The sequence below is a fragment of the Megascapheus bottae genome, chromosome 27 (assembly GCF_031878675.1).
Source record: "Megascapheus bottae isolate mThoBot1 chromosome 27, mThoBot2.hap1, whole genome shotgun sequence".
In the NCBI taxonomy this organism is placed as follows: Eukaryota; Metazoa; Chordata; class Mammalia; order Rodentia; family Geomyidae; genus Megascapheus; species Megascapheus bottae.
In genome coordinates, this window is record NC_143535.1 from 12,205,169 (window position 1) to 12,227,544 (window position 22,376).

Here is a 22,376-nt window from a genome sequence, read left to right on the forward strand (position 1 = left end):
TCCTATGTAATTAAACTCTTTATCCCTTCTATGTCTTTCTAAGGGAACTTTCTCTTTCCTTAGAATTTCCCCAGGCTTAGTAAGAGATTTTTCCTATTAAGCTTTGGAGGCAATTTGACTTACATAAACTAGGACATTATAAACTTCTGACTGTTCTGTCTACACCTTTCTTGGTTGAGAGAAAACTTGAAGGGCAAGACTTTCTGTAAACTGAACTGAGAGTTTCCCCAAACCTAAGAGAACACTAGTAATATAGAATGACTTGGATGGTAACATTTTTTTCTCAAGGTAAAAAAAAGGTATTTAGAAAAATTCTTAATGGCGTAAGTTATAATTTGATGAGTGAAGTTTTAATTAGTCTTGGGTCCCCAAGAATGGCATCATAAATAATCCATCATAACAGATTACAAACTTTTACCCAGAGAAATAGACTACAAAGACAATGAAGTAACAAGGTCCAGCCAACACAGTCTCAATCTTACACTCCAATTTTCATTTCTGTTTCTTTCCTACAGCTGATTATTTGTTAGTAACTGTGTCTCCAAAAAGTGCCTCCCAAATTCATCTTTTTCACTTCTTCTAAACTGGCATTGCCCAACTTTTTTTTTTTTTGTGGGTCATGGGGCTTGAACTGGGCCTGTGTGCTGTCCCTGAGCATTTTGGCTCGAGGCTACTGCCCTACCCTTGAACCAAGCCCCAGTTCCCGTTTTCTAGAGGTTAATTAGAGATAAGAGTCTCAGGTCCTTTTGTGCCCTGGCTAGCTTTGAACCTTGATCCTCAGATCTCAGGTGCCTGAGTAGTTAGAATTACAAGCATGAGCCACTGCGCCTGGCAATTACTTTTTGTTGGTGGTGTGGCTTGAACTCAGGGCATGGGTGCTGTTCCTGAGCTTTTTTTCTGCTCAAGACTAGTGTTCTTCCACTTTGAGCTACAGTTCACTTCTGGTTTTCTGGGTGTTAACTGGAGATAAGAATCTGAGTCCTTCCTCCCCAGGCTGGCTTTGAACCATGATCCTCATAACTCAGCCTCGTGAGTAGGTAGGATTGCAAGCACGAGCCATCTGCCCTGCTCCAAGATATTCTGACTGCTCTGACATTAAAGGCTTCATAGTTCGGTTTTACTGAGCAAAATACTGTGCCAGTTATTCTCATTGTTCAATCCTTACAACCAACTACATGGTGGACTTACACAAGATTCACACCATCTGAAGGGCAACTAAAACCTCTTAGTGATTAGGATCTAGAACCTGACTGCTTTCACTAATCGGGCAGTTTGTCTTGCTTCTACAATCTCAAATTGAACACACTTTAAAAATTCTCCTTTTTTCCCCTATGCACTTCTTAATCTGAAGATACCAAAAAGAGGTAATACTGATGACCCCCCCAAAGACAACCATATGAAAGCAAAGGGTATCATGGAAATCACTAAACGAAGTATAAAAATGATGCCAGGGAAAAGCCTGTAATAACACTGGAAAATATAGCTCCAAGTATTTTTTCCTTTTCCTCTTCTTTTCCTAATCATAGTTTTCATACCATACATTTAATGTCTCATTACGTTGATGCTACTTGAGACCAAAAGTATAGCCTCATCATATTTCAATATATATATCATTAAAATTGCATCATTAACTTCATTTAATAAAAAATCCCAGTAAAAATCTTATTTCATTAGATTTGGTTTTTAAAATACATTTTGTTCCTTCTCACCCATTATATTTAAAGTGATAGATAGTAACTGTACACACTACATATAGGGAAATTAAGAGCTAAAGAATCTTAGCTTTAATGGAATATTAATTCAATGGTAATGGAAAACATAAATGCATTAGCATATAACTGCTATGATTTGTGTGAAAATTCTCTTTTCCTTCTTTTTCTAAGTGATTGTGCAAATAACTATTAGGCGTGCACAAGTGGCAAGCTGGTTTCCTGATGCTGGTAAGGTTAAAAAATATAGATGTATAAAGAAAAGGGATTGGAAAATAGGTGGGGGAGGGGTTTCCTTCAAATGGATGGAACCCATTCTTTTGAAAGAAAACTCCCCTCTTACCTTGGTCCTGGAGCTGGTTAGTTCTCCTCTGTCCTCCTCCTAGGGGAGAAATACCCAAAGTTAAACAATAATAGAACATGATCTTGTATGAAAGTCAAGTTCAGTTCTGGTCAACCCCTTCCTCAGGTCTCACAAGACACCATCAAGTGTCTGATATATAGGGGTTCCCACCACATTGAATTAAAACCCCATTTTAATGAAGGGTTAAGCCAAAGGGAATGAACATGAGCTGTGTAACACAGGCAATGTGTCTACAGTGTACTCTTGTCTTGTCAGAGCATTGTAATGGAAGATTGGCTTAGAACGAGGGAGAGCATCACTTGGGCAACTTTGTACATCGTGAGAACACCATGATCTCACTGGGGAGAAGGAGGCATGCTGCGGTGTTTGAGAATAACATGTGCTCCAAGCAGTATCATGGGTGGCATAGTACTTGGTCTGATCCATATAAAGGAAAGCTATTGTAAAAATTAACGCAGTAAAGGTGGCTGGGTGAGGAACAAGTCTAAGAAATGGGAATTATCCAACACTCATTGCAGGCCTGTCTTATTGTTTCAAAACTGGAAATCATGGATAAGAGCTTCTTGTTTTTCCATTGAAGTGCTAACAAGCTTAGCTTCCAATATTGAGTATATTCAAGGGAGAGTGGACTTTACTAGATGAAAAACAATTTTTTCCCTTCATGTATTTGTGGCTGAGAATTCTGGTATCTTTGGAGATAAAACAGGAAACATAGTGAGAGACATAAGGATTTGGGGACTTTACAGTAGTAACAAGTCTAGTGCCACCTCTGTCACTTATTGGCTATACAATGTAAGACAGGTGCTTGGTATTTAATAACCACAATGAAATCTTTATTTCATTTTCAACTGTATAGTCTTATTTGGTCTGGTCTTATGTGGATTAGCTTGCATCTTTTGAGGCTACTGCTTCCAATCAGTTCTGAGTTACCCTTTGGCATAATTTCAGAGTTGGTGGGTGACCAGCTCCCAAATAACATCAAATACCAGACAAGTGATGGAATTCCGTGAGACATGAAGGAGTGTGGAGACCATGAACGAGCCTGAACCCATACAAGATCATGTGCTATTGTTATTTAACTTTGGGTAACTTATTAACATTCTTCATCAAGTCAAATGACAGCAGGTGAGAAAATGGTTGTACTTTGGAACTTTAATGTGCCCCAGTATGTTCCAGAGACACGAAAATGGGAATGTTGTCATTGTTATTCTAATGGTTATTATGAAGATGTGCAGGGGAAAAAAACCCACTCTATTCTATATTATACAATGAAACCTGGTCTCCATCTATTGCTATTACCATTTGTTCTGATTAGATGTGCCCTATAATCTTAGTGCACCTTAAAGCTTCATGACATAAATATGACAATACAATTTCTCCACTTGTCACACACATGCCTTCCCTTACATGCATTTTTGGGAGCTCAAACTTAATTATCTTTCATAAACATATCAGAAATAGCTATCTTAACAAGCCAACGTTTCAACTACTAAAAACTATGAATTCCAAGAAACAATACATGGTGGATTTCTTTTTTTCTGCAGCAAACTCAACCAGAAGTTGTTATACTTAATGTTAAAAAAGTGAATACATTGCCTTTTATGAAACACCTGCTTCATCTGTGGATGTCACTTATATGGTCATTTTGAGGGGGGCAATCTTTATGTATAGCCTAGGAAAATATAAATATGATTCACTAGATATACTGTCTGGACTAGAAAAAATTATAGTGGTTGTACAGTGTTCACGCTTCAGGGATTAAAGTGATTGCTATTTGTGATGAAGAGAAAAATGAAAAATTCAATAGTACTGAAGTTGTTGGGGTTATTCTAACATCCTTAAAACTCACATTCTCAAGTGTTTTATATTGAAGAATTCCTAATGTATTAATTAGGAAGTAATTTTTATCATATCTACATATAGAAAGTATAAGTTTTGTCTTTAAAGAAATCAAGTCATTTTACATGTATGTATCTCATTTTGTTCTGAATTTTAGCCCATTCCTTTCTTCTAATATCTCAGTGAATTTTGTCAGATTTGTAGTTTGTCTGACATTGATGCTGACACACAGTTGAAATATTTATCTTAAAACCATCAAAGACCTGTATCTGTGAATCTACTGGCATATAGCATGGTCTCTTCCTTACATAACTTTGTTTTACAACACAGACTATAGTGAAAGGAACTACTTACTGAAGAAATGACTTGGCTAATTTCCAAACCAGATGAAATTTTTGCCATAGTTCTGAGATTGAATTCTCTCTGTCATACTAAATGTCTGCATTCTCTTTCAGTCTTACTAAGTGTCTGCAACACTGAAGAGTTATAAGAGAAATCTGGTTATTTTGTTAAGCAGAGTCTAGGGGACTCAAAATTCCAGAGTCTGGAACTAGGAAGAGAATCTAATAATCAATATTACTGTCTCCTTTTTTAAAAGATGTTAGACCAAGTCTAATAAGTCGAATGCTGGAGAGACCATGAGGAAGTAATTTCCTCATTTTAGTGGGAGTGAGAGGTTTCCTTTTTGCCAGTAGGGATGTGCCTGTCTCGGGGATTAAACTGAGGCCTGAGTGCTGTGACTGAGCCTTTTTACTCAATGCTAGCACTGTACACTTGAGCTCCATTTCAGCTTTTTTGGTGGTTTGTTGATGAGACTTTCCTACCCCAGATGGCTTTGAACCTTGATCCTTGGGTCTCTGCCTCTTGAGTAGCTAGGATTATAGGACATGAGTCACCAGTGCTGGGCTGGGATGAGTTTTAATTGCTGTAAAATCTTCTGTGTTATCGTGACAATCCTTCAACTTCACAAGCATTTATCCAGTTTTAAGCATACATTTAAAATGATGGAAATTTGAACTCTATATAGGTTGGGGGGTCCAGTATGTTTTTTGAAATGATCAATGTTCTCAAGAATGAAGAACAGAGGTTCACAGACGCTGTGGTAAATTTTTAGAGTCAACTCAATTGACATTAAAAAATACTTCTTTGTTTTATTTTCCCGTAAGAGCACTGGAGAGAGTCAGATCTTAACTCTAACCTCAGCTGTGGGACTATGGACAAGTCACTTAACATCTGCAATCTGTGGTGTTTTGTTTTTATAACTGAATGACAGTGTAAGAGGGTTAAAAGGAATAAGTGAAACAAATCTGTGTGGAATTGGTTTGAAAAGCACACTACGCTTACTATTTTGATTCACTTAAGGGATATTATTGTTCAATAATTCTCTAGATTTCTATATGAGCCATGCAAATGAAATGATATATTAATGGATTCTTTGGTTTATTATCATACTTATACTATTAGAAGGTAACTAATGCCCCCCCACCTTTTTTGACTATGTAACCCAATCTAAGATCACCTTTTCTTGGATCCCACTTCTATTTACCACTAAGTAGCTTCAAATGTAAAGCAAAATGTAAGGTATTATCTTAACACTCTGAATATGCTATCACTTTTAAGTTTTCAATGTGTTTAATTTAGTTTTTACACTTAAGGATAGCAATGTAAAACAACTGCTGTTGCTGTTTTTGTTTGTTGGTTTTAGGTTTTTTGTTGTTGTTGTTTTGTTGCCTCATTTCATTTCATGTTCTGAAAAGATGCAAGGCCAAATGCATGGAGGAGTTCACATCTATGCAACCTTGGCCCAGTGTTACTTCAAAGAGGGAGGTTCACCTCTTTGAAGTTACACCTTTTTTGCTATCAAGTGTGATACCAGAGGCTACAGCAACAGGACCCAGTAGTCAGCTCTGGAAAGTTTTTATATATTGTATGCCAAGTGCCAAGGAAGAGAAACCCACATAATCTTCTATTTCCTTTGCAAGTGAGGGTCTGTTTTTGACTCATTTGTTTGGTGACTTGTTTATTTTTTGGTGTGTAAGTGCCAGTCTTGGGGCTTGAATTCAGGGCCCAGGAACTGTCCCTGAGATCCTTTGGCTGAAGCTAATGCTGGACCACTTGAGCCACAGCTCCACTGCCAGCTCTTCTGTAGTTTAGTGGAGATAAGACTCTCAGGGAATTTCCCATACAGGCTGGCTTCAAACTGCAACCTTCAGACTAACTAGAATTATAGATTTGAGTCACTGTCTCAACTTTGAATTAAATTAAAAAAGTTTACTATTTAGAGAAGAATACTGACTTTTTAACATGTCTGGCAAACCTTATCTGTGGGTCAATTTCTTCACTTGGTCTTTATTTTTGAGTTGTTTGATAAAGAAAATATCTTAGCAACTTTTTTGAAAGTGTGTTCCAGTCTGTGTATTTCTTGAGAGTAGATTATAGATTTTTTAGAGAGCATGAAACCCGTCCATTAAAAGTGAGTAATTTTTAATTATGAAATATACTTCATACTAAGGCAAATAAACAATATATTCAATGTATTTCTAACATTATTTGTTATAACATTGAAAATCAGTATAATGCTTGTTTCTGAGACTGCTTAGATCCAGAGTTAGGTATTCTGGAGATGTGAAAGGAATGTGATTTTCTATTCAGTTGTTGCTAGGTGTGCATATTGCCATACATTCATAGAAGAGTTATCTTACTCGTGTGCTATTTTATTCTGAAAGCAAGAACTAGGGGATTGATGAGGTTTAGGACATAAGCTTTAAAATAAATGAAAATGTTAATTCCCAGTTAAATGGAAATACATTTTTAAAGCCATTACTGTTTTCTAGTTCATTCTAAATGGCTACCACAATTTTCATGTTCTTCTTAAATATGAATCATAAATCAGTCCTGTGTTGGCCGATACTATCTTTAAAGACAAAAGGAACTTATTGTCTAAAGCTGTGGATGAATTGTTTCCCATGCACTAAGCTGAAACAAATAGGTATATTTTCCTTTTTATGCAGAGAATTCTTTTTTATTTATGATCTTCTAAGGAGATGTTTATCATGAGCATAAAACTGTGTTAATGCATTGTGGCACAGAATTGCACATCGTGGGGATTATATCTCCACAATAAAGTGAGCTTTATAGTATTTTACTGCAGGCATTTTGGAGTTTTATGGTATACCTAATTACCATCACTCTATCCAAAGCCCTATGTCATATGCCGATGTGTGTGGGTAAAAAATTCTTTATGAATGTAATTATTTCAAGAGTAAAGAACTCTTCTATCTTCCTGTCTTCAGCCTACCCACCCCATTCCAGCACTGTACTTCCAGTGAAGAATGGCATAAGAATTATGTCTGGGCTGAGGTGCCAACCTTGCCAAACTTCCATGGCTTCCTTCCAAAGAGGCAAACCAGTACAATTGATTTTTACTCACTTGATGGCAATAACACAGACTTAAAATCTTGTCACTGAAAGGCCTTTTGCTAACATTTTGAGGAAAAGAGCTACTCATCAACTAAATAGAAAAAAACTTTAAAATCATAAACTTAAAAAGCATTTCCTACCTATAGAAGTAAATGATCCTATGCTCTTAGATCCTGTGCTGGAGAAATCTAGCTGGTTTCTTTTATTAGAGCTTCTGTGTTTTGATCGGATTTTATTTTGTTCCTAGATTGTTTTAGTTGAGTATTTCTTGATCTTAGTGTTAGAATCCTGTTGGAGGAGTGTGTGTGGATGCGGGGGAGGGGGGGCTTGTCCTCTCCAGCCTCATTCTTAAGAGCTTCAGTCTCTGACAACTCCTTACCTTGGCTTCTTTCTACCATTCCAGAAAAGAGGACTCAAATACACACTGAAACTTCATTGTTACCTCGACGCTTCTTAACCTGACCACTAGGGGGCCAACTGTTAATGAGCTCATTCCTTACAGTGGAATGATCTTGTAAAGATGAATGAGATCATATAGTACCTACACAACTATTTGTCATCTACTTAGAGGAAATATTAACTCTGGAGCTCATGCAGTGGGCAAATCCACCCAGAGATCTTCAACTCATTATGTATTAGATAACCTTACATAGCATTTTATGTTTCCAAAACAGTTGCCATTTACAGGTGGGGCTACCTGGCTTGTACACCAGTTCAGGTTCTGCTCTCCTGTCAGTTGAATGTGATCAGCTGAGTTAATCTGTATTGTATGTACCTGATGTTTGGGGAGAATTTTTATACATTGTGTCAAAGACGAAAGTGCATGGGCTGAAAGAACAGTTCATCTTCCTTCCTAGCAGTTTTGTCTTGTTTAATTTGTGGGTTTTAAAGTAGCAGAAGCTAAAATGGCTACAGATCTCCTCATTTTTATAAGTAAACTTACTAAAGTATAAACTGTTCAGCTCTTCTTTTTTAAAACTTAATACTTAATTTAGAAATTTTCCAACCTGATAGTATCTGTTTAGGGAATTGTAAAGCATCTTCAAAGGTGAATAATATACAAAAAAACCCCTACCTGACACATTATCAGTTGGGATCCAGCAACCACTTATATAAGTATTTGTCAAAAGACCAAGGGAAAATTATTTCAGCATTTAAAAGGAAGGAGTGGGGAGGGGTTAAGCTACTTGGGAAGCCTTAAAGCAACAAAGAAAATGCAACATTTGTCTTCTCCATCTGGGATGGAGGTGTAGTCCTATTTTAATTACAGGAAAGAGATAAATGGAAAACGCTGGGATTTGAAATGGCAATAGAAAGGTTTATACTTCCTACTGTATTCAACATGGGGAAAGAAGGAAGGATATGGATCTTGCTGTGCTGTCATTTCCCCCTGGGACACATGGAGATTCAATGACAGTGCCATGTGACATCTGGTTTGTGAGTAAAAATACTGGCTGCCCAATGTGGGCATCACTGTCCTCAGTAGTAAACAAATTACCAGAAAGGGAATCTGAGTGTATCTGTGTGCATGCATGTTGAGAGGGGTGATGGATGTTTATCTAATACTAAGCCTAGGAAAAATGGAAGACAACTATAGGCATCTTTTTCCATCTCCAGAAGATATGTAAGTGTGTATTCATTTGAGGCCAAGTGACGCTCAGTAATATTAAACATTTGACCTTACACTTCTGTGTTTTTAAGTTTGTTTTTGTAGTAACTATGGAAAAGACTACCAGTTAAACACTTGGTCATGGAATAAAAAATATACAATACTTTCACTATCTTATACCATGTTTGCCGATTGGCCTCCTTGTCCCGCCACCTCGATTTCTAAGTAGTAAGATCTACATTAATTCATATGAAAGAGTGATTCCTTAGTTTAAATCATTCATACATGAATCTGAATACCAATTTGAAAAACTGCCTCACAATTTGATCTGTAAAGGACTGCATCCATTCTGAAGCAGATCTATACTGGGGCCAAGGGTCTTGTGAGGCCAGCGATTTTGCTGAATCCTGAAAGAAAAAGTTCTACTGAAGATGTGGGCTTCTACTTCCTTTCTTAGCACTTCTCCCCCCTGCCTGGCTCTTACTGTAAATGAACCATGATCAGCAGCTCCGGTTGCCCTGGCTTCCTGTAAACAGGCATTGCCAAGTCCATTGGGCCTCTGTAGAGTTCAACCACTGATGCAAGTTCTAATTAGAGCTTGTTTCTTTTGAGCCATCATTTACCCCCATTGATGAGAAAATAGTTGTCTTATTTTAGACCCTGCCACAAGCATCTTTAGAGGAGGCAAATTCCATTTCTAGAGCCACCAAAATAAGTATATAAAAAGGAAGACCCTAATGGCATTTGTTTTGAAGTCCATGTTAGTCTCTAAACCTGACTGTCTTGAATGGCTACCTTATTTTTCCTCTTAGCCATGCCCTTTTTGAACAAACAGCATAGTTTGGAACTGCAAGAAATCTCTGAGGGCAAGAGAACATTGCTGGTTATTTGTTAGCATTCTCTGATTCAGCATACTCTGTTTACTTAAAAGACTCACTTGGCTAATGAATCAAAACAGCAGCGTTTATGAATGCCATAGTTAACGAATACACACACACACACACACACACACACACACACACACACACACACACACACGTGTCTTACAGCATCCAGAGCAATTAACCAAAAGACTTGGTTTAAAAAACAAACAAAACCAAACAAGCCTTGATCTTAAATCTCTACTGAATCTAGTAAGACAGAAGGTTTCTAAGATACCCTGCAATGCAATTAATTTGAAGTTGCTTTTAAAAACTAATTTATGCAAAATATTCCTATTGGTTCATGTCTATATTAGTTTGTGATTAAAAAAAAAGATTCCTAGTAGAATAAGACTGAGAATTTAGATCTTTAATGAGCCTTCTGCCTACATGGCTGTGGAAGTGGGGAGGAGCAAGAGGGTAAAAATGCCCAAGGGCCTTTCGTGTCCTGCCAGGATTCTCAAGACGGGACAGAGTGAATGCAGTTTTGGCATGCACAGGCCAGCTTGCTCAGGAAACTGTGCCATATAGAAAACAAAGTACGTAAACAAACTCTCCATCCAGGAAGCTGAGTTTAACAAATGCCTCATTAAGGAAACCCAGGGAAGGACAGGAAAAGATGGGGAAGCCAATGGCTGATTATTATACAGTTCTAGACAGATGAAGCCCTTCAGCGTCTTCCCCAAACAATCACTGTAGTGTGGATTTGACAAAGTGGCACATTTAAGAGGGAACTCTCTCCCCATCAATGGGAGTCAGACATCCTCCTTATCTTAGGGCCGAATTCAGTCCCTGAAGCTTGACTTTACCAGTAGATACAAAACAGAGGACAACGCTGCTATGTCCACAGAGAATTCATTAAGAGCAAAAGAGACATCTAGTGAATGCAATCAATAGTCTGAACACTGATCTACATATCAACCACCATTACTTCCAAACCTATTTAAAATAAAATGACTTACACTAAGGTGCCTCTTGTAATTACTTCTTCCTCAGAGATTTATTTGCTGTTGACCTCATTGAAATGACATAATCATACAAAAATGTATCTCCAAAGACTAAACATCCTGATGCTAGATTAATAAGCTTCTGAATGGTTGACGTATTTTTGGGTAGGACTCTATAATACATAATTTAGCAGCTCGACTTTCTCCCTGCACAATGTTTCATAGGGGATGCATATTCAAACAAAACATTCTGTAAAATTGCTAGCATCCATATCTAACTTTGCCTTTCCTGGCTACGTGGTTTTCTAGTTCTTTCTAAAATTGTTCATTTTACATCATACTTCCTACTAGATCAGGACCATGGTGTTTTGCAAATGGGCAATATTGATTTAACACAACCCCTTTGAGTGCCAGTAGTTTTTGCTTATAAACTTAGATATCTCTCAACCCTTTCCCCCCACCCAAAAGACACCTCAAAGCCCATTGCTGTTCCTTTTTTTTTTTTTGAAGCAATGAAAACAATCATCATGTTTAATTGCTTTCATTTGTGCTGGGCAGCGGTAGAAGTTTCATTACCTTCATTTCTGAATGGCTTACCAGAGACATCATTTTGTTCTTGCTTAGTCCTTTAGCAAAGATCCTGATTTCCTCTTGAAATCTGTGCTTTGTGTACATCTCTCCTAAGCAGCACCGAGACCAGAGTCATTTTGTCAGTCGCCACTTGTGGCTTTGGCCCCGTCAATTCAACAGTAGCCTTTATTGCTTAAGGAAAATAGGAAATTCTGCCTCCTGAACACAAACACGTGAATTCTCTATTCTCTGCATCTAGGGCCACCAGGATATAGGTGGCAGATTTAACCATGATTTCCATAAGAACGAAAGTCTCGCTTTTAACCCAAGGTAACATGGCTTCCCTCAGGGAATCATATTTCAGAAGTCTTTAAATATTTTTTGCACGGTAATGGATCTAATTTTACAGACCTTACACCACATTCCCTTTTAAAATGGGTGAGAATGTGATTTGCATAAGCACTATAAAACCAGAGCCGCTTCTCCTCTCTCATCATGGTTGCTTTTGTGATTTCCAACTTCGCAAACAACCCACAGACAATGTCAGAAATAAAAGAAAGCCATCACAAATGATATGCTTTGAATGAGAGAAAACAAAAAGCTGTTTCCTTGGAAAAAGATGATGCCTCAAACTTGGAAACCATCAGCCAGGCAGACTTTAAAAAAAAAAAAAAAGCAAAAGTAATGGTAAAATGTAGAATTATTCCTGACAATGACAGTGTCGATATTGGTGGCCAAAAAATAAGCTGATGCACTTATAAAGAGGATAGAATACCCGTAATTTAGGCCCATTGGAAGCAGCTAGTGTTCAACCAGTTTGATTTTTATATGGCCTTCAAAGATTAATGTCAACTCTTGATTATTGTCAAGTTAAAAAAAAATAAGTTACCTGATCGTTGACCCAAAAAAACAAAACAAAAAAACAACAAAGTATATATATGAAATGGAGAGAAAAGGAAAACATACCATGTTCACACACAAACCAAAAGAATTCTCTCTGGGGTGACATCAGGGAGGGTGGAATACTATAACAACACAGATTACATTGTTATACTACTCCACCCACCTTAATGAGGAGCCCTTGGGTGTTGCTACTCCATAGCCTTTAGAATCCAGATTGCCTCCCACTTTCATGGTGTCGCAGGGCTTCCGCTGCTCAATGTACTCGTTCATAGTGGACTCCAGCAGAAAGGCAAATTTGCCCTTGGATTTGCGGACACGAGCCACGCCCTCAGCGGTAGTCCGTGTGAACACAGATGGCTCTGCTGATCGCATGTAGGTCCACATCTTTTCATACACTGCTATTTTTGATCTCTGGAGGAAATGAAAAAGAACATTAAATACGGGGAAAAAAAGGAACAGCACGTTAATATTGATGGAAGCAAGATAAGGGTCAATACAGCCTTGATCTTCCCACAACCTTTTTAACTCTCCTTTGTCATATGGGAACATTAGTGATGTTTGCTCTCCATAATTTAAAAAAAAGGAAGGTCTACAAACAAGTCATCCAAATGACAGATGTTTGAGATGAAGAAGGCTGCGTCTTTGGCCATGATAATTTTGATATTCAATTGCTTAACTATCAAATTTTAAATTATTTTAAAGAGAGAAGGTCACAAAGAGAATATTTTTAAACCACTCTTTTTTTTCTTTGCCAGTCCTGGGGCTTGAACTCGGGGCCTGAGCACTGTCCTTAGGCTTTCGCAAGGCTAGAGCTCTACCATTTGAGCCACAGCACTATTTTCATGAAAGTATTTAATCACAAGGTACTGAAATTATATCTGGATTTATTTTTATCTGGAGCCAAGTAAAAAGTAAAGGAGAATTCATTCTGAATTTAGTCTACTCATGCCTGCTCTTAATCTCCCATTGTTTGCCAACCAAGAAATGGCTGCTCACTAACCAACAAATACCCTGAATATCAGACCAGACTAAAGAACAAATTTTTGAGACCAAAGCAAATTATCCAGATGAACAAAAGAAAAACTGATAAAAGCTAGAGTCAAGATTTTGATTTTTAAGAAGGAAAATTAGTAATCAATGAACATAGAAATAAACCACCAGAGGTCTGATTTTCATATTTAAACACCAAAGTCAGGTTTTTTAAAAAAATGTATTAAAGTATTGATCCACATTAATTTGGGAAATAAATGTTTTTATGTTATTAACAATTGAGAGAACTGTATTATAATACAGACATGGTGATGTGTGTATGTATGGTTCATGGTGATGATGGAAATTCTTATGCTGGGAAGTTATATGTCCATACTTGTAATTACCATCTGTGTGCTTTCTGTATAGAAGGCCTGGATTTATATCCTCAAATATAGAACCTACTAAGTTTGTCATATGGCTAAGTCTCATTCTTTCTATCTCTTATCATGAGTTCTGAAAAACAGAGCTCTTTCCCCATAATAGATCACTTGACACTTGGTAGAGATGTCCTTACATATCTTCTGTATTTCAAATTGAAAGAAGTGTTGTCAACCAACATCCTGTAGAAAGTCACTTTATAAAAACCTAGTCACTTTGTGAAAACGTGTTTACAACTTGAGAATTTCACCCCAAAAGATACGGTGTTTCACATATATTTAACTGTGACAACAGAATGAAAATGCAAGGTGAAAAAAATAAAAGGGCTGGGGATATGGCTGAGTGGTAGAATGCATAAAGCTCTGGGTTTGATTCTCTAGTACCATATGCACAGAAAAAGCTGCAAGTGGTGCTGTGGCTCAAGGGGGAGAGGTAGTTTTGAGTAAAAGATCAGGGACGGTGTCTAGATCATGAGTGCCTCAGCACTGGCAAAAGAAACAAAAGTAAGATTGCTCAAAAAGAAATGTACTCCTTGCCTGACTCATGGAACCATAACCCCTTTTACATAACCTTTCTAATAACAATTAAAAATAAATTTTAAAAAGTGAATGTTATAATTTAAACACTTTTTGTAAATTTGCCAGTCCTGGGCCTTGAACTCAGGGCTTTCTCAAGGCTAGTGCTCTACCATGTCTGGCTCTTTCTCTAGGTATGTGGTACCCAGGAATTGAACCTGGGTCTTTGTGCATGCTAGGCAAGCACTCTACCACTAGGCCAACCTCTCTTCCCTCCTTTTTGTAAATTTAAAAATGTGAGCAATGTGTTCATAATTACTTGGCAAATCTCTGCCTGTTATGAAGCATATTAAAAAGGGCAGTTAAATTGGCAAAATGATCAAAAGTGTTTGGAGAGCTTAGAGGTTTGGGGCCATTGATATTTTTAAATAGGTCATTCCTATAATTCTATTATGAGGAAAATCAGTGCTACATTGGTTTAATTGTATTTATGTGAAATCATTTGATTCTATCTATTTAAACTTTAGAAGAAAGAGGAATCCATGGAGTCCTTCACATTAAATTTAGGAAGTCCTAGTATAATCAATGGAAATAAAGACAGGAAAGATGAAAGTAACTGTTAGGAGGAAGAATCGGCCTGATTTGTCATGATGTCAATATTTAGAAACTGTGATTCTGATTAAAGGCACACGATGTAGATGAGATGGAGTACATATGATGAAAAGATGAGACATCAAGGAAAGGACTAGAAATACTCTCTCTGTGCTTATCTGCAACTAAAAGAGGGTGTTAATGTTGGCGGCATGCAAATATTTATAAATTTGATGAGACAAGCTGAAAAGGAAGACATGTCTGCTGACCCAAAAAGCCGAGAAATAAAACAGTAATGGAAAATTTCAGTCCTCAAACCTTTCAACTGTAATATTGACTTAATTACTAGGCGTTGAAAGTAAACAGCTCAAAGTCATCAGTGAAAGTAGCTTAAAAGTCATTATTTTTTGAAATTAGAATATTAATCTCAGATGGATTCATTTCATTTTTATTGTGAGACTTAATGCATAGGAAAGTATCTGATTTCAGTCTTTTATTTGTTTTAACACTTCTGGGAGTTTAGAAAAAATGTACTAATCTTAGCCTGGCACTGGTGGCTCATACCTGTAAAGCTAGCTACACTGAAGGCCGAGATCTGAGGATCCAGGTTTGATAAGTGTCTTATCCCCAGCTAATCACCCAAAAGCCTGAAGTACAGATGTGGCTCAAGTGGTAGAGTGCTGAGCAAAAACAATCAGGGGTGGTGTGTCCAGACCTGAGTTCAAGCCCCAGCATGGGTATACACCCCCCCCCCCCAATTCTTTCAATTTCTTTAACACGAAAGATTGCTGCATAACTGCTCTTTATGTATAAATACGGTGCATTAGAGTGAAAATTTCTGGTGTTCTTAGCCGAATTCCTTAGTACGCCTTATGGCTTTTGCAGGGAGAGGGGAGGTCTAGTGAGAACATCTCATCTCAACAGGAAGCCTGATCACACACAAACCCTGACCTAACAATCCTCCTCATTTATGCCGTCACCATTCTCCCCATGAATGAACTCAGCACAGACACAATCCGGGGTGACAGGAGAATCGAGGTTGTAGAATCAGGTATGTATTGTAGGCAGGGCTGTCCCTGAGAGGCAAGGAGGCTGGCTGTTCTGTTTCTGCTCTACAAGGTAGGCGTACAGAGCAGGGGGCATATCAGGTGTTACCATGGCGGCCACAACCGAGGCCCAGCTGCATGCAGGAGTAATCTCCCAACCCCCCAGACCCCTGTCCTCCTGTAGTTGATTATAACTATGGCTTTTTATTATGATTATTAAGTGTTGGTCTCTCCCCATGGCAGCTTAATGGAGCTAATAGAGAAAGCCAGGGCTGTGTTCCTATTAGAAAAATATTTCATATCCTGTTTCCTTGGTTCTTTAAAGAAATGGTTTATTTAAAGCAAGTCATGCTTGATGGGAAGGGAAGGCGGCAGATGGGGTAAGAAGTGTGTGTGTGTGTGTGTGTGTGTGTGTGTGTGTGTGTGTGTGTGTGCGCATGTGCGCGTGCACGTGTTAAATTAGAAAACCCAAATTGATGCATTCCTCAAAGTGTGCTGCTAGAGGAAATGATTTTCTTATCCCATCAGGGTTCAGAGTGTTCTGCAACACCAAGCACCTTTACTTATTATATAAATCCCCTGCTTTGCAAACTGAAGTTGGATAAGTTAAAGAGACAAACTTCCACGGAGACTTCAACCACAGAGCAGCTTTCCTCACTCCTGCTTCTCTTAAATTCATTCTCTTACCTGCCAAGCCATTAAAAAATAGAATCTGAAGTGTTTTATTTTCAGTCTGTACTTTGTTTAAAAACCAATTTTAGTATGCTGGATGCTAAAGAGCTTCACAATGAGTTCATTTGCAGAATGTGTCAGGGTATGTCTCATTGTTTTTGGTCACTCAAGGCAAAATGACGAGCCTGCTATGTGTTCTTTACTTAAATGACAATCATCATTCTTTAGGAAAATACTAGTGATAGGAAAACCTTCCAATCTGTTCTGATGCATCTGTAAAATGGTCTGAAGGCAATCTTGATGAATAGGAATTAGTTTTTAATGTGGCAGGCACCAAGAAGAAACTGAAATTATTCTAAAATGTATTAGAATCATGTTTCTGTTATTGGGTCTTGGAAATAGAGATAGAGACTTCATAAGTTAAAAGGTGACTTGGATGGTGAACTTTATACAGTATAGTTAAGCAAATCACCTGTCATGACAATTATGTAGACAATTGGGAAAAACCTACAAATACTTTCCAATTAACTCATAAGTTTTAAGTGATACCAGCTAATAATTATCCCGTTGGCAACAATTTAAAAAAAAATGTCCAAGGGTAGGCTTGGCTGAGCTTTTTTTTGGGGGGTGGTCATGGGGCTTAAACTCGGCCTGGGTGTTGTCCCTGAGCTCTTCAGCTCAAGGCTACTTCCCTACCCTTGAGCCAAGCTCCACATGCCATTTTCTAGAGGTTAACTTGAGATAAAGAGTCTCAGGTCCTTTTGTGCCCCAGCTGGCTTTGAACCTGATCCTCAGATCTCAGCCTCTTGAGTAGCTAGGATTACAGGCATGAGCCACTGCACCCAGCTTGGCTGAGCTTTTAGTGATTTATTAATGATGTACTTTTATGTAACTATTATGATATTATAATCATTCTTTTACAAAAGATACTTTAATGAAATTCAAATGTATGAAATGTGTTTCTTAGCACATTAGTTAATTTTACTTTTTAAGCTGTGTTAGGTTTTTACTTTAAATATATTTATACTTTTCGAATCTCCCCAATATCATAAATAGTATGTAAAGATGCATGAGCCATTATTACTTTTACATAAACGCCTTTCTTATAAAAAATGGAACATCCTAGCCTTTAAACAATTGGTACTAAATACAAATTGTATTATTAAATGTGAAAATGTTGTTCTGAAAAACAAAATGAACTATTCTGTGTGTTCAAACATTGTCAACTGTGTATTTACAGATTTCTTAGAATCAGGATAGAAGTTTCAATAAAATAAGTCAACCACATAAGGGAACAAACAACTAAGAAGGTTAACAAAATCTGTGCTTACTGATGGAAAGCCAAAGAAATTATAACCACATGTGAAAGCTCTTTTCAAAAATCAATTTGAAAAATGTTACCTTCAAAGCAAAAAAGTCAGCACAAACTAAAAAAAAAGCACCACAAATGGATTTCTGGTATTAATCTTGTGATAAATCAAGTACTCTTTTTGAAAACCACTGTGACAGTATAGATTACAGTATAATGTATAAAATCGGTATAATTTGCAATTAAGTTTTGTGTTTCAAATGCAGCCAGTTAAATATATTGTTTAAATGTAGATCTTGTTTTAATTTTTCCACCCTTAGTCCCAAAGTATAAATACACCCAACCTTGTTCAAGACAAAATTATCATTAACAGTGGGATAGTTTTGATAAATAGAACAATTTAATAATTTATCTTTTCACTGTTACTATTCCTTATAAAGCTATTTTAGTAATCTTTCCCCGCATTATTCCTTAGAGAGATTTCTTATTGCACCTAAATAAATCCATTGGTTTTGCAAAACAAAATATTAAAATCCAAGAAGCCACATTAGCATTCAACGTAGTGGTTACCATAGTGTGCTCAGAATCTCTTAATAGCTGAAGCCAAAATAAAATGACTACAAAAAATCGCCTGGATTTCTAAATAATGAATACTTCGTAGGTGCTTTCTCCCTTAACTTACTCTGAAGAATTCTTTTGTTGATCCAGAATCCAGTGTTCCATAGGCAATTTCTGTTTGTTTTGCCAAGTCTTCTGCACTTTCTATGGGGGAGACCATTCGCTCAACCGTTAGGAAAGCAGCCAGGTTAGCAGTATATGATGATATTATGATGAGGGTAAAGAACCACCACACACCACCAACAATTCGACCTGAAAGGGATCTAAACATGGATAAAGTAATGGACATTTTCCTTTGTCTCACCAATAGAAAGAAGAAATGCCGTCAGTTCACTGTGTGGATTAAAAATAAACATTTGCAACAATTGTTTTACTTTCAAATATTCTACTCAAGAAGGAGCTTGCATTTCTATAATCTGATAAACTTTTATATTTAAAATATAGGTGCCAGCAAGAATATGGAAGAATTTAGTTGGCAGAGTTATGGACTTTAATGCTTATCTTTCAGATGAGAAACGAGAATATGTGCTTAAATTCATTAACTCCCTCCCATGCATGTTTCAGCATCTATAAAAGTAGAAAACAGTCTGGTGTGGATGGGCTAAATAATGCCATGGTTTAGTTGGCAGTGTTCCTTCTCTTAGTGGCACATAACATAGCAATACCTCTGGGCAATGTTGGAATATTAACTTTCCAAGTTGGCAGATCCCTTAGTAGGGATACGGAATAGACCTGGTTTGACAGCCATTAGAGTTTTGCCAAAGGGAAGCTGGACCAGAGGAAGGGCTAGGAGTAGGCACAGTTATGATAGGGAAGGATTTTTTTCATTGAGTATTTAATTTCTGAGTTGAGAGGAGAATGAGCCATATCCCACAGTACTTGAATATACTGGTGTGAAAGTTTTCCTGCTTCAACCTTTCTCTGATTGTAAGGGGTGTGTGAATGTGATCACAGAGGAAAAGGTACAATTGAAAGGTCATATGAATAACAAAATCTAGGATGTGTTCATTAAACTATTTAATATTTATAATGAAAATAATTTATAAAATATGCATTTAATAAATCTATACTATTTAAAACTATTTAAATTTCTTGGGGAAAATTGTTAAGTTTTTTTTTAATGTGGAGATTCATACTTTTTGCAATTTCTAACTTTACAGTGCTCCATTACTATTCAATATTGATATCTATTGGTTTTAATTTAATATTGAATCTTTTTATGTGTGGTCTGGTTCTAGGTCTTCAATTCAGCCTGGATGCTATTACTAAACTTCTTGGCTAAAGGATAGTACTCTCACACTTGAGCCAAAACTCCACTATTATGCTTTGGGTGGTTAATTGGAGATTCGTTTCCCAGATTTTCTTGCCAAGACTGTCACTAAACCAAGATCCTTCAGATCTTAGTCTCCTGTGTAGCTAAGATTATAGGCATGAGCCACCATGCCCAGCTTAATCTTACTTTATAAAAACCATTACTTGATTTAATATTGTAATTCACATTTCATGAATTACAAGTTACTGATGCAGATTGTGATATTATTAGAAGTTAAGCAGACTTATGCTTTTCATGAGTGTTTAGGAATACAAACTACATTGGGACAAAAAACCCTCTTTTTCTGAGAAAGCATGTACATGCACACACATATACATATTTAAATATATGAATGACATTGATATACAGTAATTAGATGCTTTGCTTCTATACCTACATATACTTCCACTGTGGGAGAAATTGGGTATTTCTCACAAGACCCTGCATTTTTTTAAGTATATACCTAAGTATTTTATTCTTTTGGGAGCTATTGCGAATGGGGTCATTTTCTTGATTTGGCCTTCTGTTTGTGTATTGTTGGTGTACAAGACGGCTATTGACTTCTGAAGGTTGATTTTGTATCCTGCCACTTTGCTAAAGTGGTTTGTTAATTCTAGAAGTTTGGGAGTGGATTTTGCTGGGTCACTCAAGTAGAGGATCATGTCGTCTGCGAATAGGGATAGTTTAATTTCTTTCTTTCCCTATGTAGATCCCCTTGATGTCCTTTTCTTGCCTTATTGCTCTGGCTAAGGGTTCCAGCACTATATTGAAGAGAAGTGGAGAGAGTGGGCATCCCTGTCTAGTTCCTGATTTTAAGATGAATGGTTCCAGTCTTTCACCATTTAGAAGGCCCTGCATTTTTGGTTAATGTTGTAACTGAGCAGTGTCTTAGTGATATCCAAAGAAGGAGGTCATGACTCTACAGACACTGAAAATCAATTATAAACCTAGCATTGTGCTAATATTGTTGACTCTTTTCCTATCACTTAGCTTATTATGTTACATAAAATAATATATACATGTTACAAGGTACACTGGGGCTCAGGTTTTAGGTAACTAATTCTCCAAATTACCCTTGAGTTGAATATCAAAATCAATATTAATTTTTGGTAATAAACACTAGCAACAATGTTTTTGAAAAGGAGACAAATGCTATTCTAAAATTTAGAGTTTAGTTACCATTGGTCAAACCACTGCATGAACTAGTAATACAAAATTATTTTGAGAGTTCTAGTAGGTCACATAGTTACTTTTCTTTCATGAATGCTCATCTTTATGATGTATCCAGGTTTTTTTTTTTTTGCCATATTAGAAGAAACTGGTGGAAGTGGCACTGTGTGCTAGCCTTGAACAAAAGAGCCCCAAGTTTAAGCCCCATGACTGACAACAAAAATAAATAAAAGTAAAAAATGAATAAATAAAAGAAATTGGCTGTGAGTATACTTAGGTTAAGTTGGGAATTAACTTTTTTTCTCCCTGTGATTCAAATATCGGTTGCTTGGCAGGAAACAAAGAAATTAAAAATAGTTACATTCTGTACAACATTAAGAATTAGTGGAAAAGGAGGGAAGGACATGAGTTTGGAAACCAACCTGGGTGAAATATCACATCCTTGTTGCATAAAAGCACCCAGGGAAAACCACAGGCTGTTGAAGATGCCAAATTCATTAGGGGGCTGGTCGCTGGGTCCTTCCTTCCCATCCTCTGGCTCCTCTGTGTGCCACTCGTATGGGCTAAACCTACTAACTAGGAACAAGACCACGCTGACGCCAATGTAGGCAAAGACGATGCACATCCAGATCTCGTAGGCCAGAGGATCCAAGAAGGAAAACACTCCTGGTTTCGATTTCTGGGGTTTTTTGATCATGATAGATATGCCCAAACTCATGAAGGGCTTAGAGAAGTCAATAACCTCCTCCCGTACCAAAGTGATGGTCAGAGGAGCAATTGCAATCTCTGCTTTCTATAAGAGAAAAGACACACAGAAACACATTCTCAATAGATTTCCTAAAGCAATTAGCACTGGAGTGATCCATTCAAAGGCGACTGATCATGCATGTAACTTTAGCATTTCTAGGATTATCGGAATAATCCCAGTTAAAGGAGACAATGTTGTTTCCATAAGATAGTAGATAAATTACAGAAACCCTTCCCTTCTCCCCTCCTTTCTTTCTTTCTTTTTTTCCCCCTCTTCTCTCATTTAATTTTTGTAGCCAAAGCTGAGCTCAAAACTTGTCCCCCACCCTTTGCATGCTGGAGAGAATACACGTAGCATGACCACGCCTGGATGAACAAAACATTGGTATTGGTGCTAGCAGTTTGATAAGAGGATGAGAAACACAGAAAAGAGTGGATAAGTAAAATAACTTGAACTCAAATGACTGTGTTTAAGGATCTGGAAGAGTGCAGAGGAAGAGACTTAATAGTCTTTCCATATGGCTGAATTTCTGAATTTCTTGGCCAGGACTGCTGCTAGGCTACAGCCCTTTCTGTTTCATTTGGAATGTTGCCACAGATTCATTACTTGGCCACCCTCAATGTTATGAATTGCAAATTTCAAACAGTCCTTTCTTATTTATTCCTTTCCAGCTATTAGAAAACCAATCATAAAGGCTGTGCTTG

General features: G+C 37.2%; 1 protein-coding gene across 6 annotated transcripts in view; it reads right to left on the minus strand.

Annotated features, from left to right (window-relative positions):
- Gria4 (glutamate ionotropic receptor AMPA type subunit 4) overlaps positions 1–22,376 on the minus strand; it is a 259,884-nt gene that overhangs the window by 23,266 nt on the left and 214,242 nt on the right. For 5 of the 6 annotated variants that reach the window (XM_090319597.1, XM_090319592.1, XM_090319593.1 and 2 more), the window contains 3 exons: positions 21,347–21,717; positions 18,507–18,705; positions 12,445–12,692 (listed from right to left, as the gene is read on the minus strand). In XM_090319597.1, the coding sequence (XP_090175723.1) occupies positions 12,445–12,692; positions 18,507–18,705; positions 21,347–21,717 (818 nt within the window). Of the gene's footprint in view, positions 1–2,054; positions 2,092–12,444; positions 12,693–18,506; positions 18,706–21,346; positions 21,718–22,376 lie in introns of those variants that run through there. The other variant, XM_090319598.1, reaches the window with a different exon arrangement.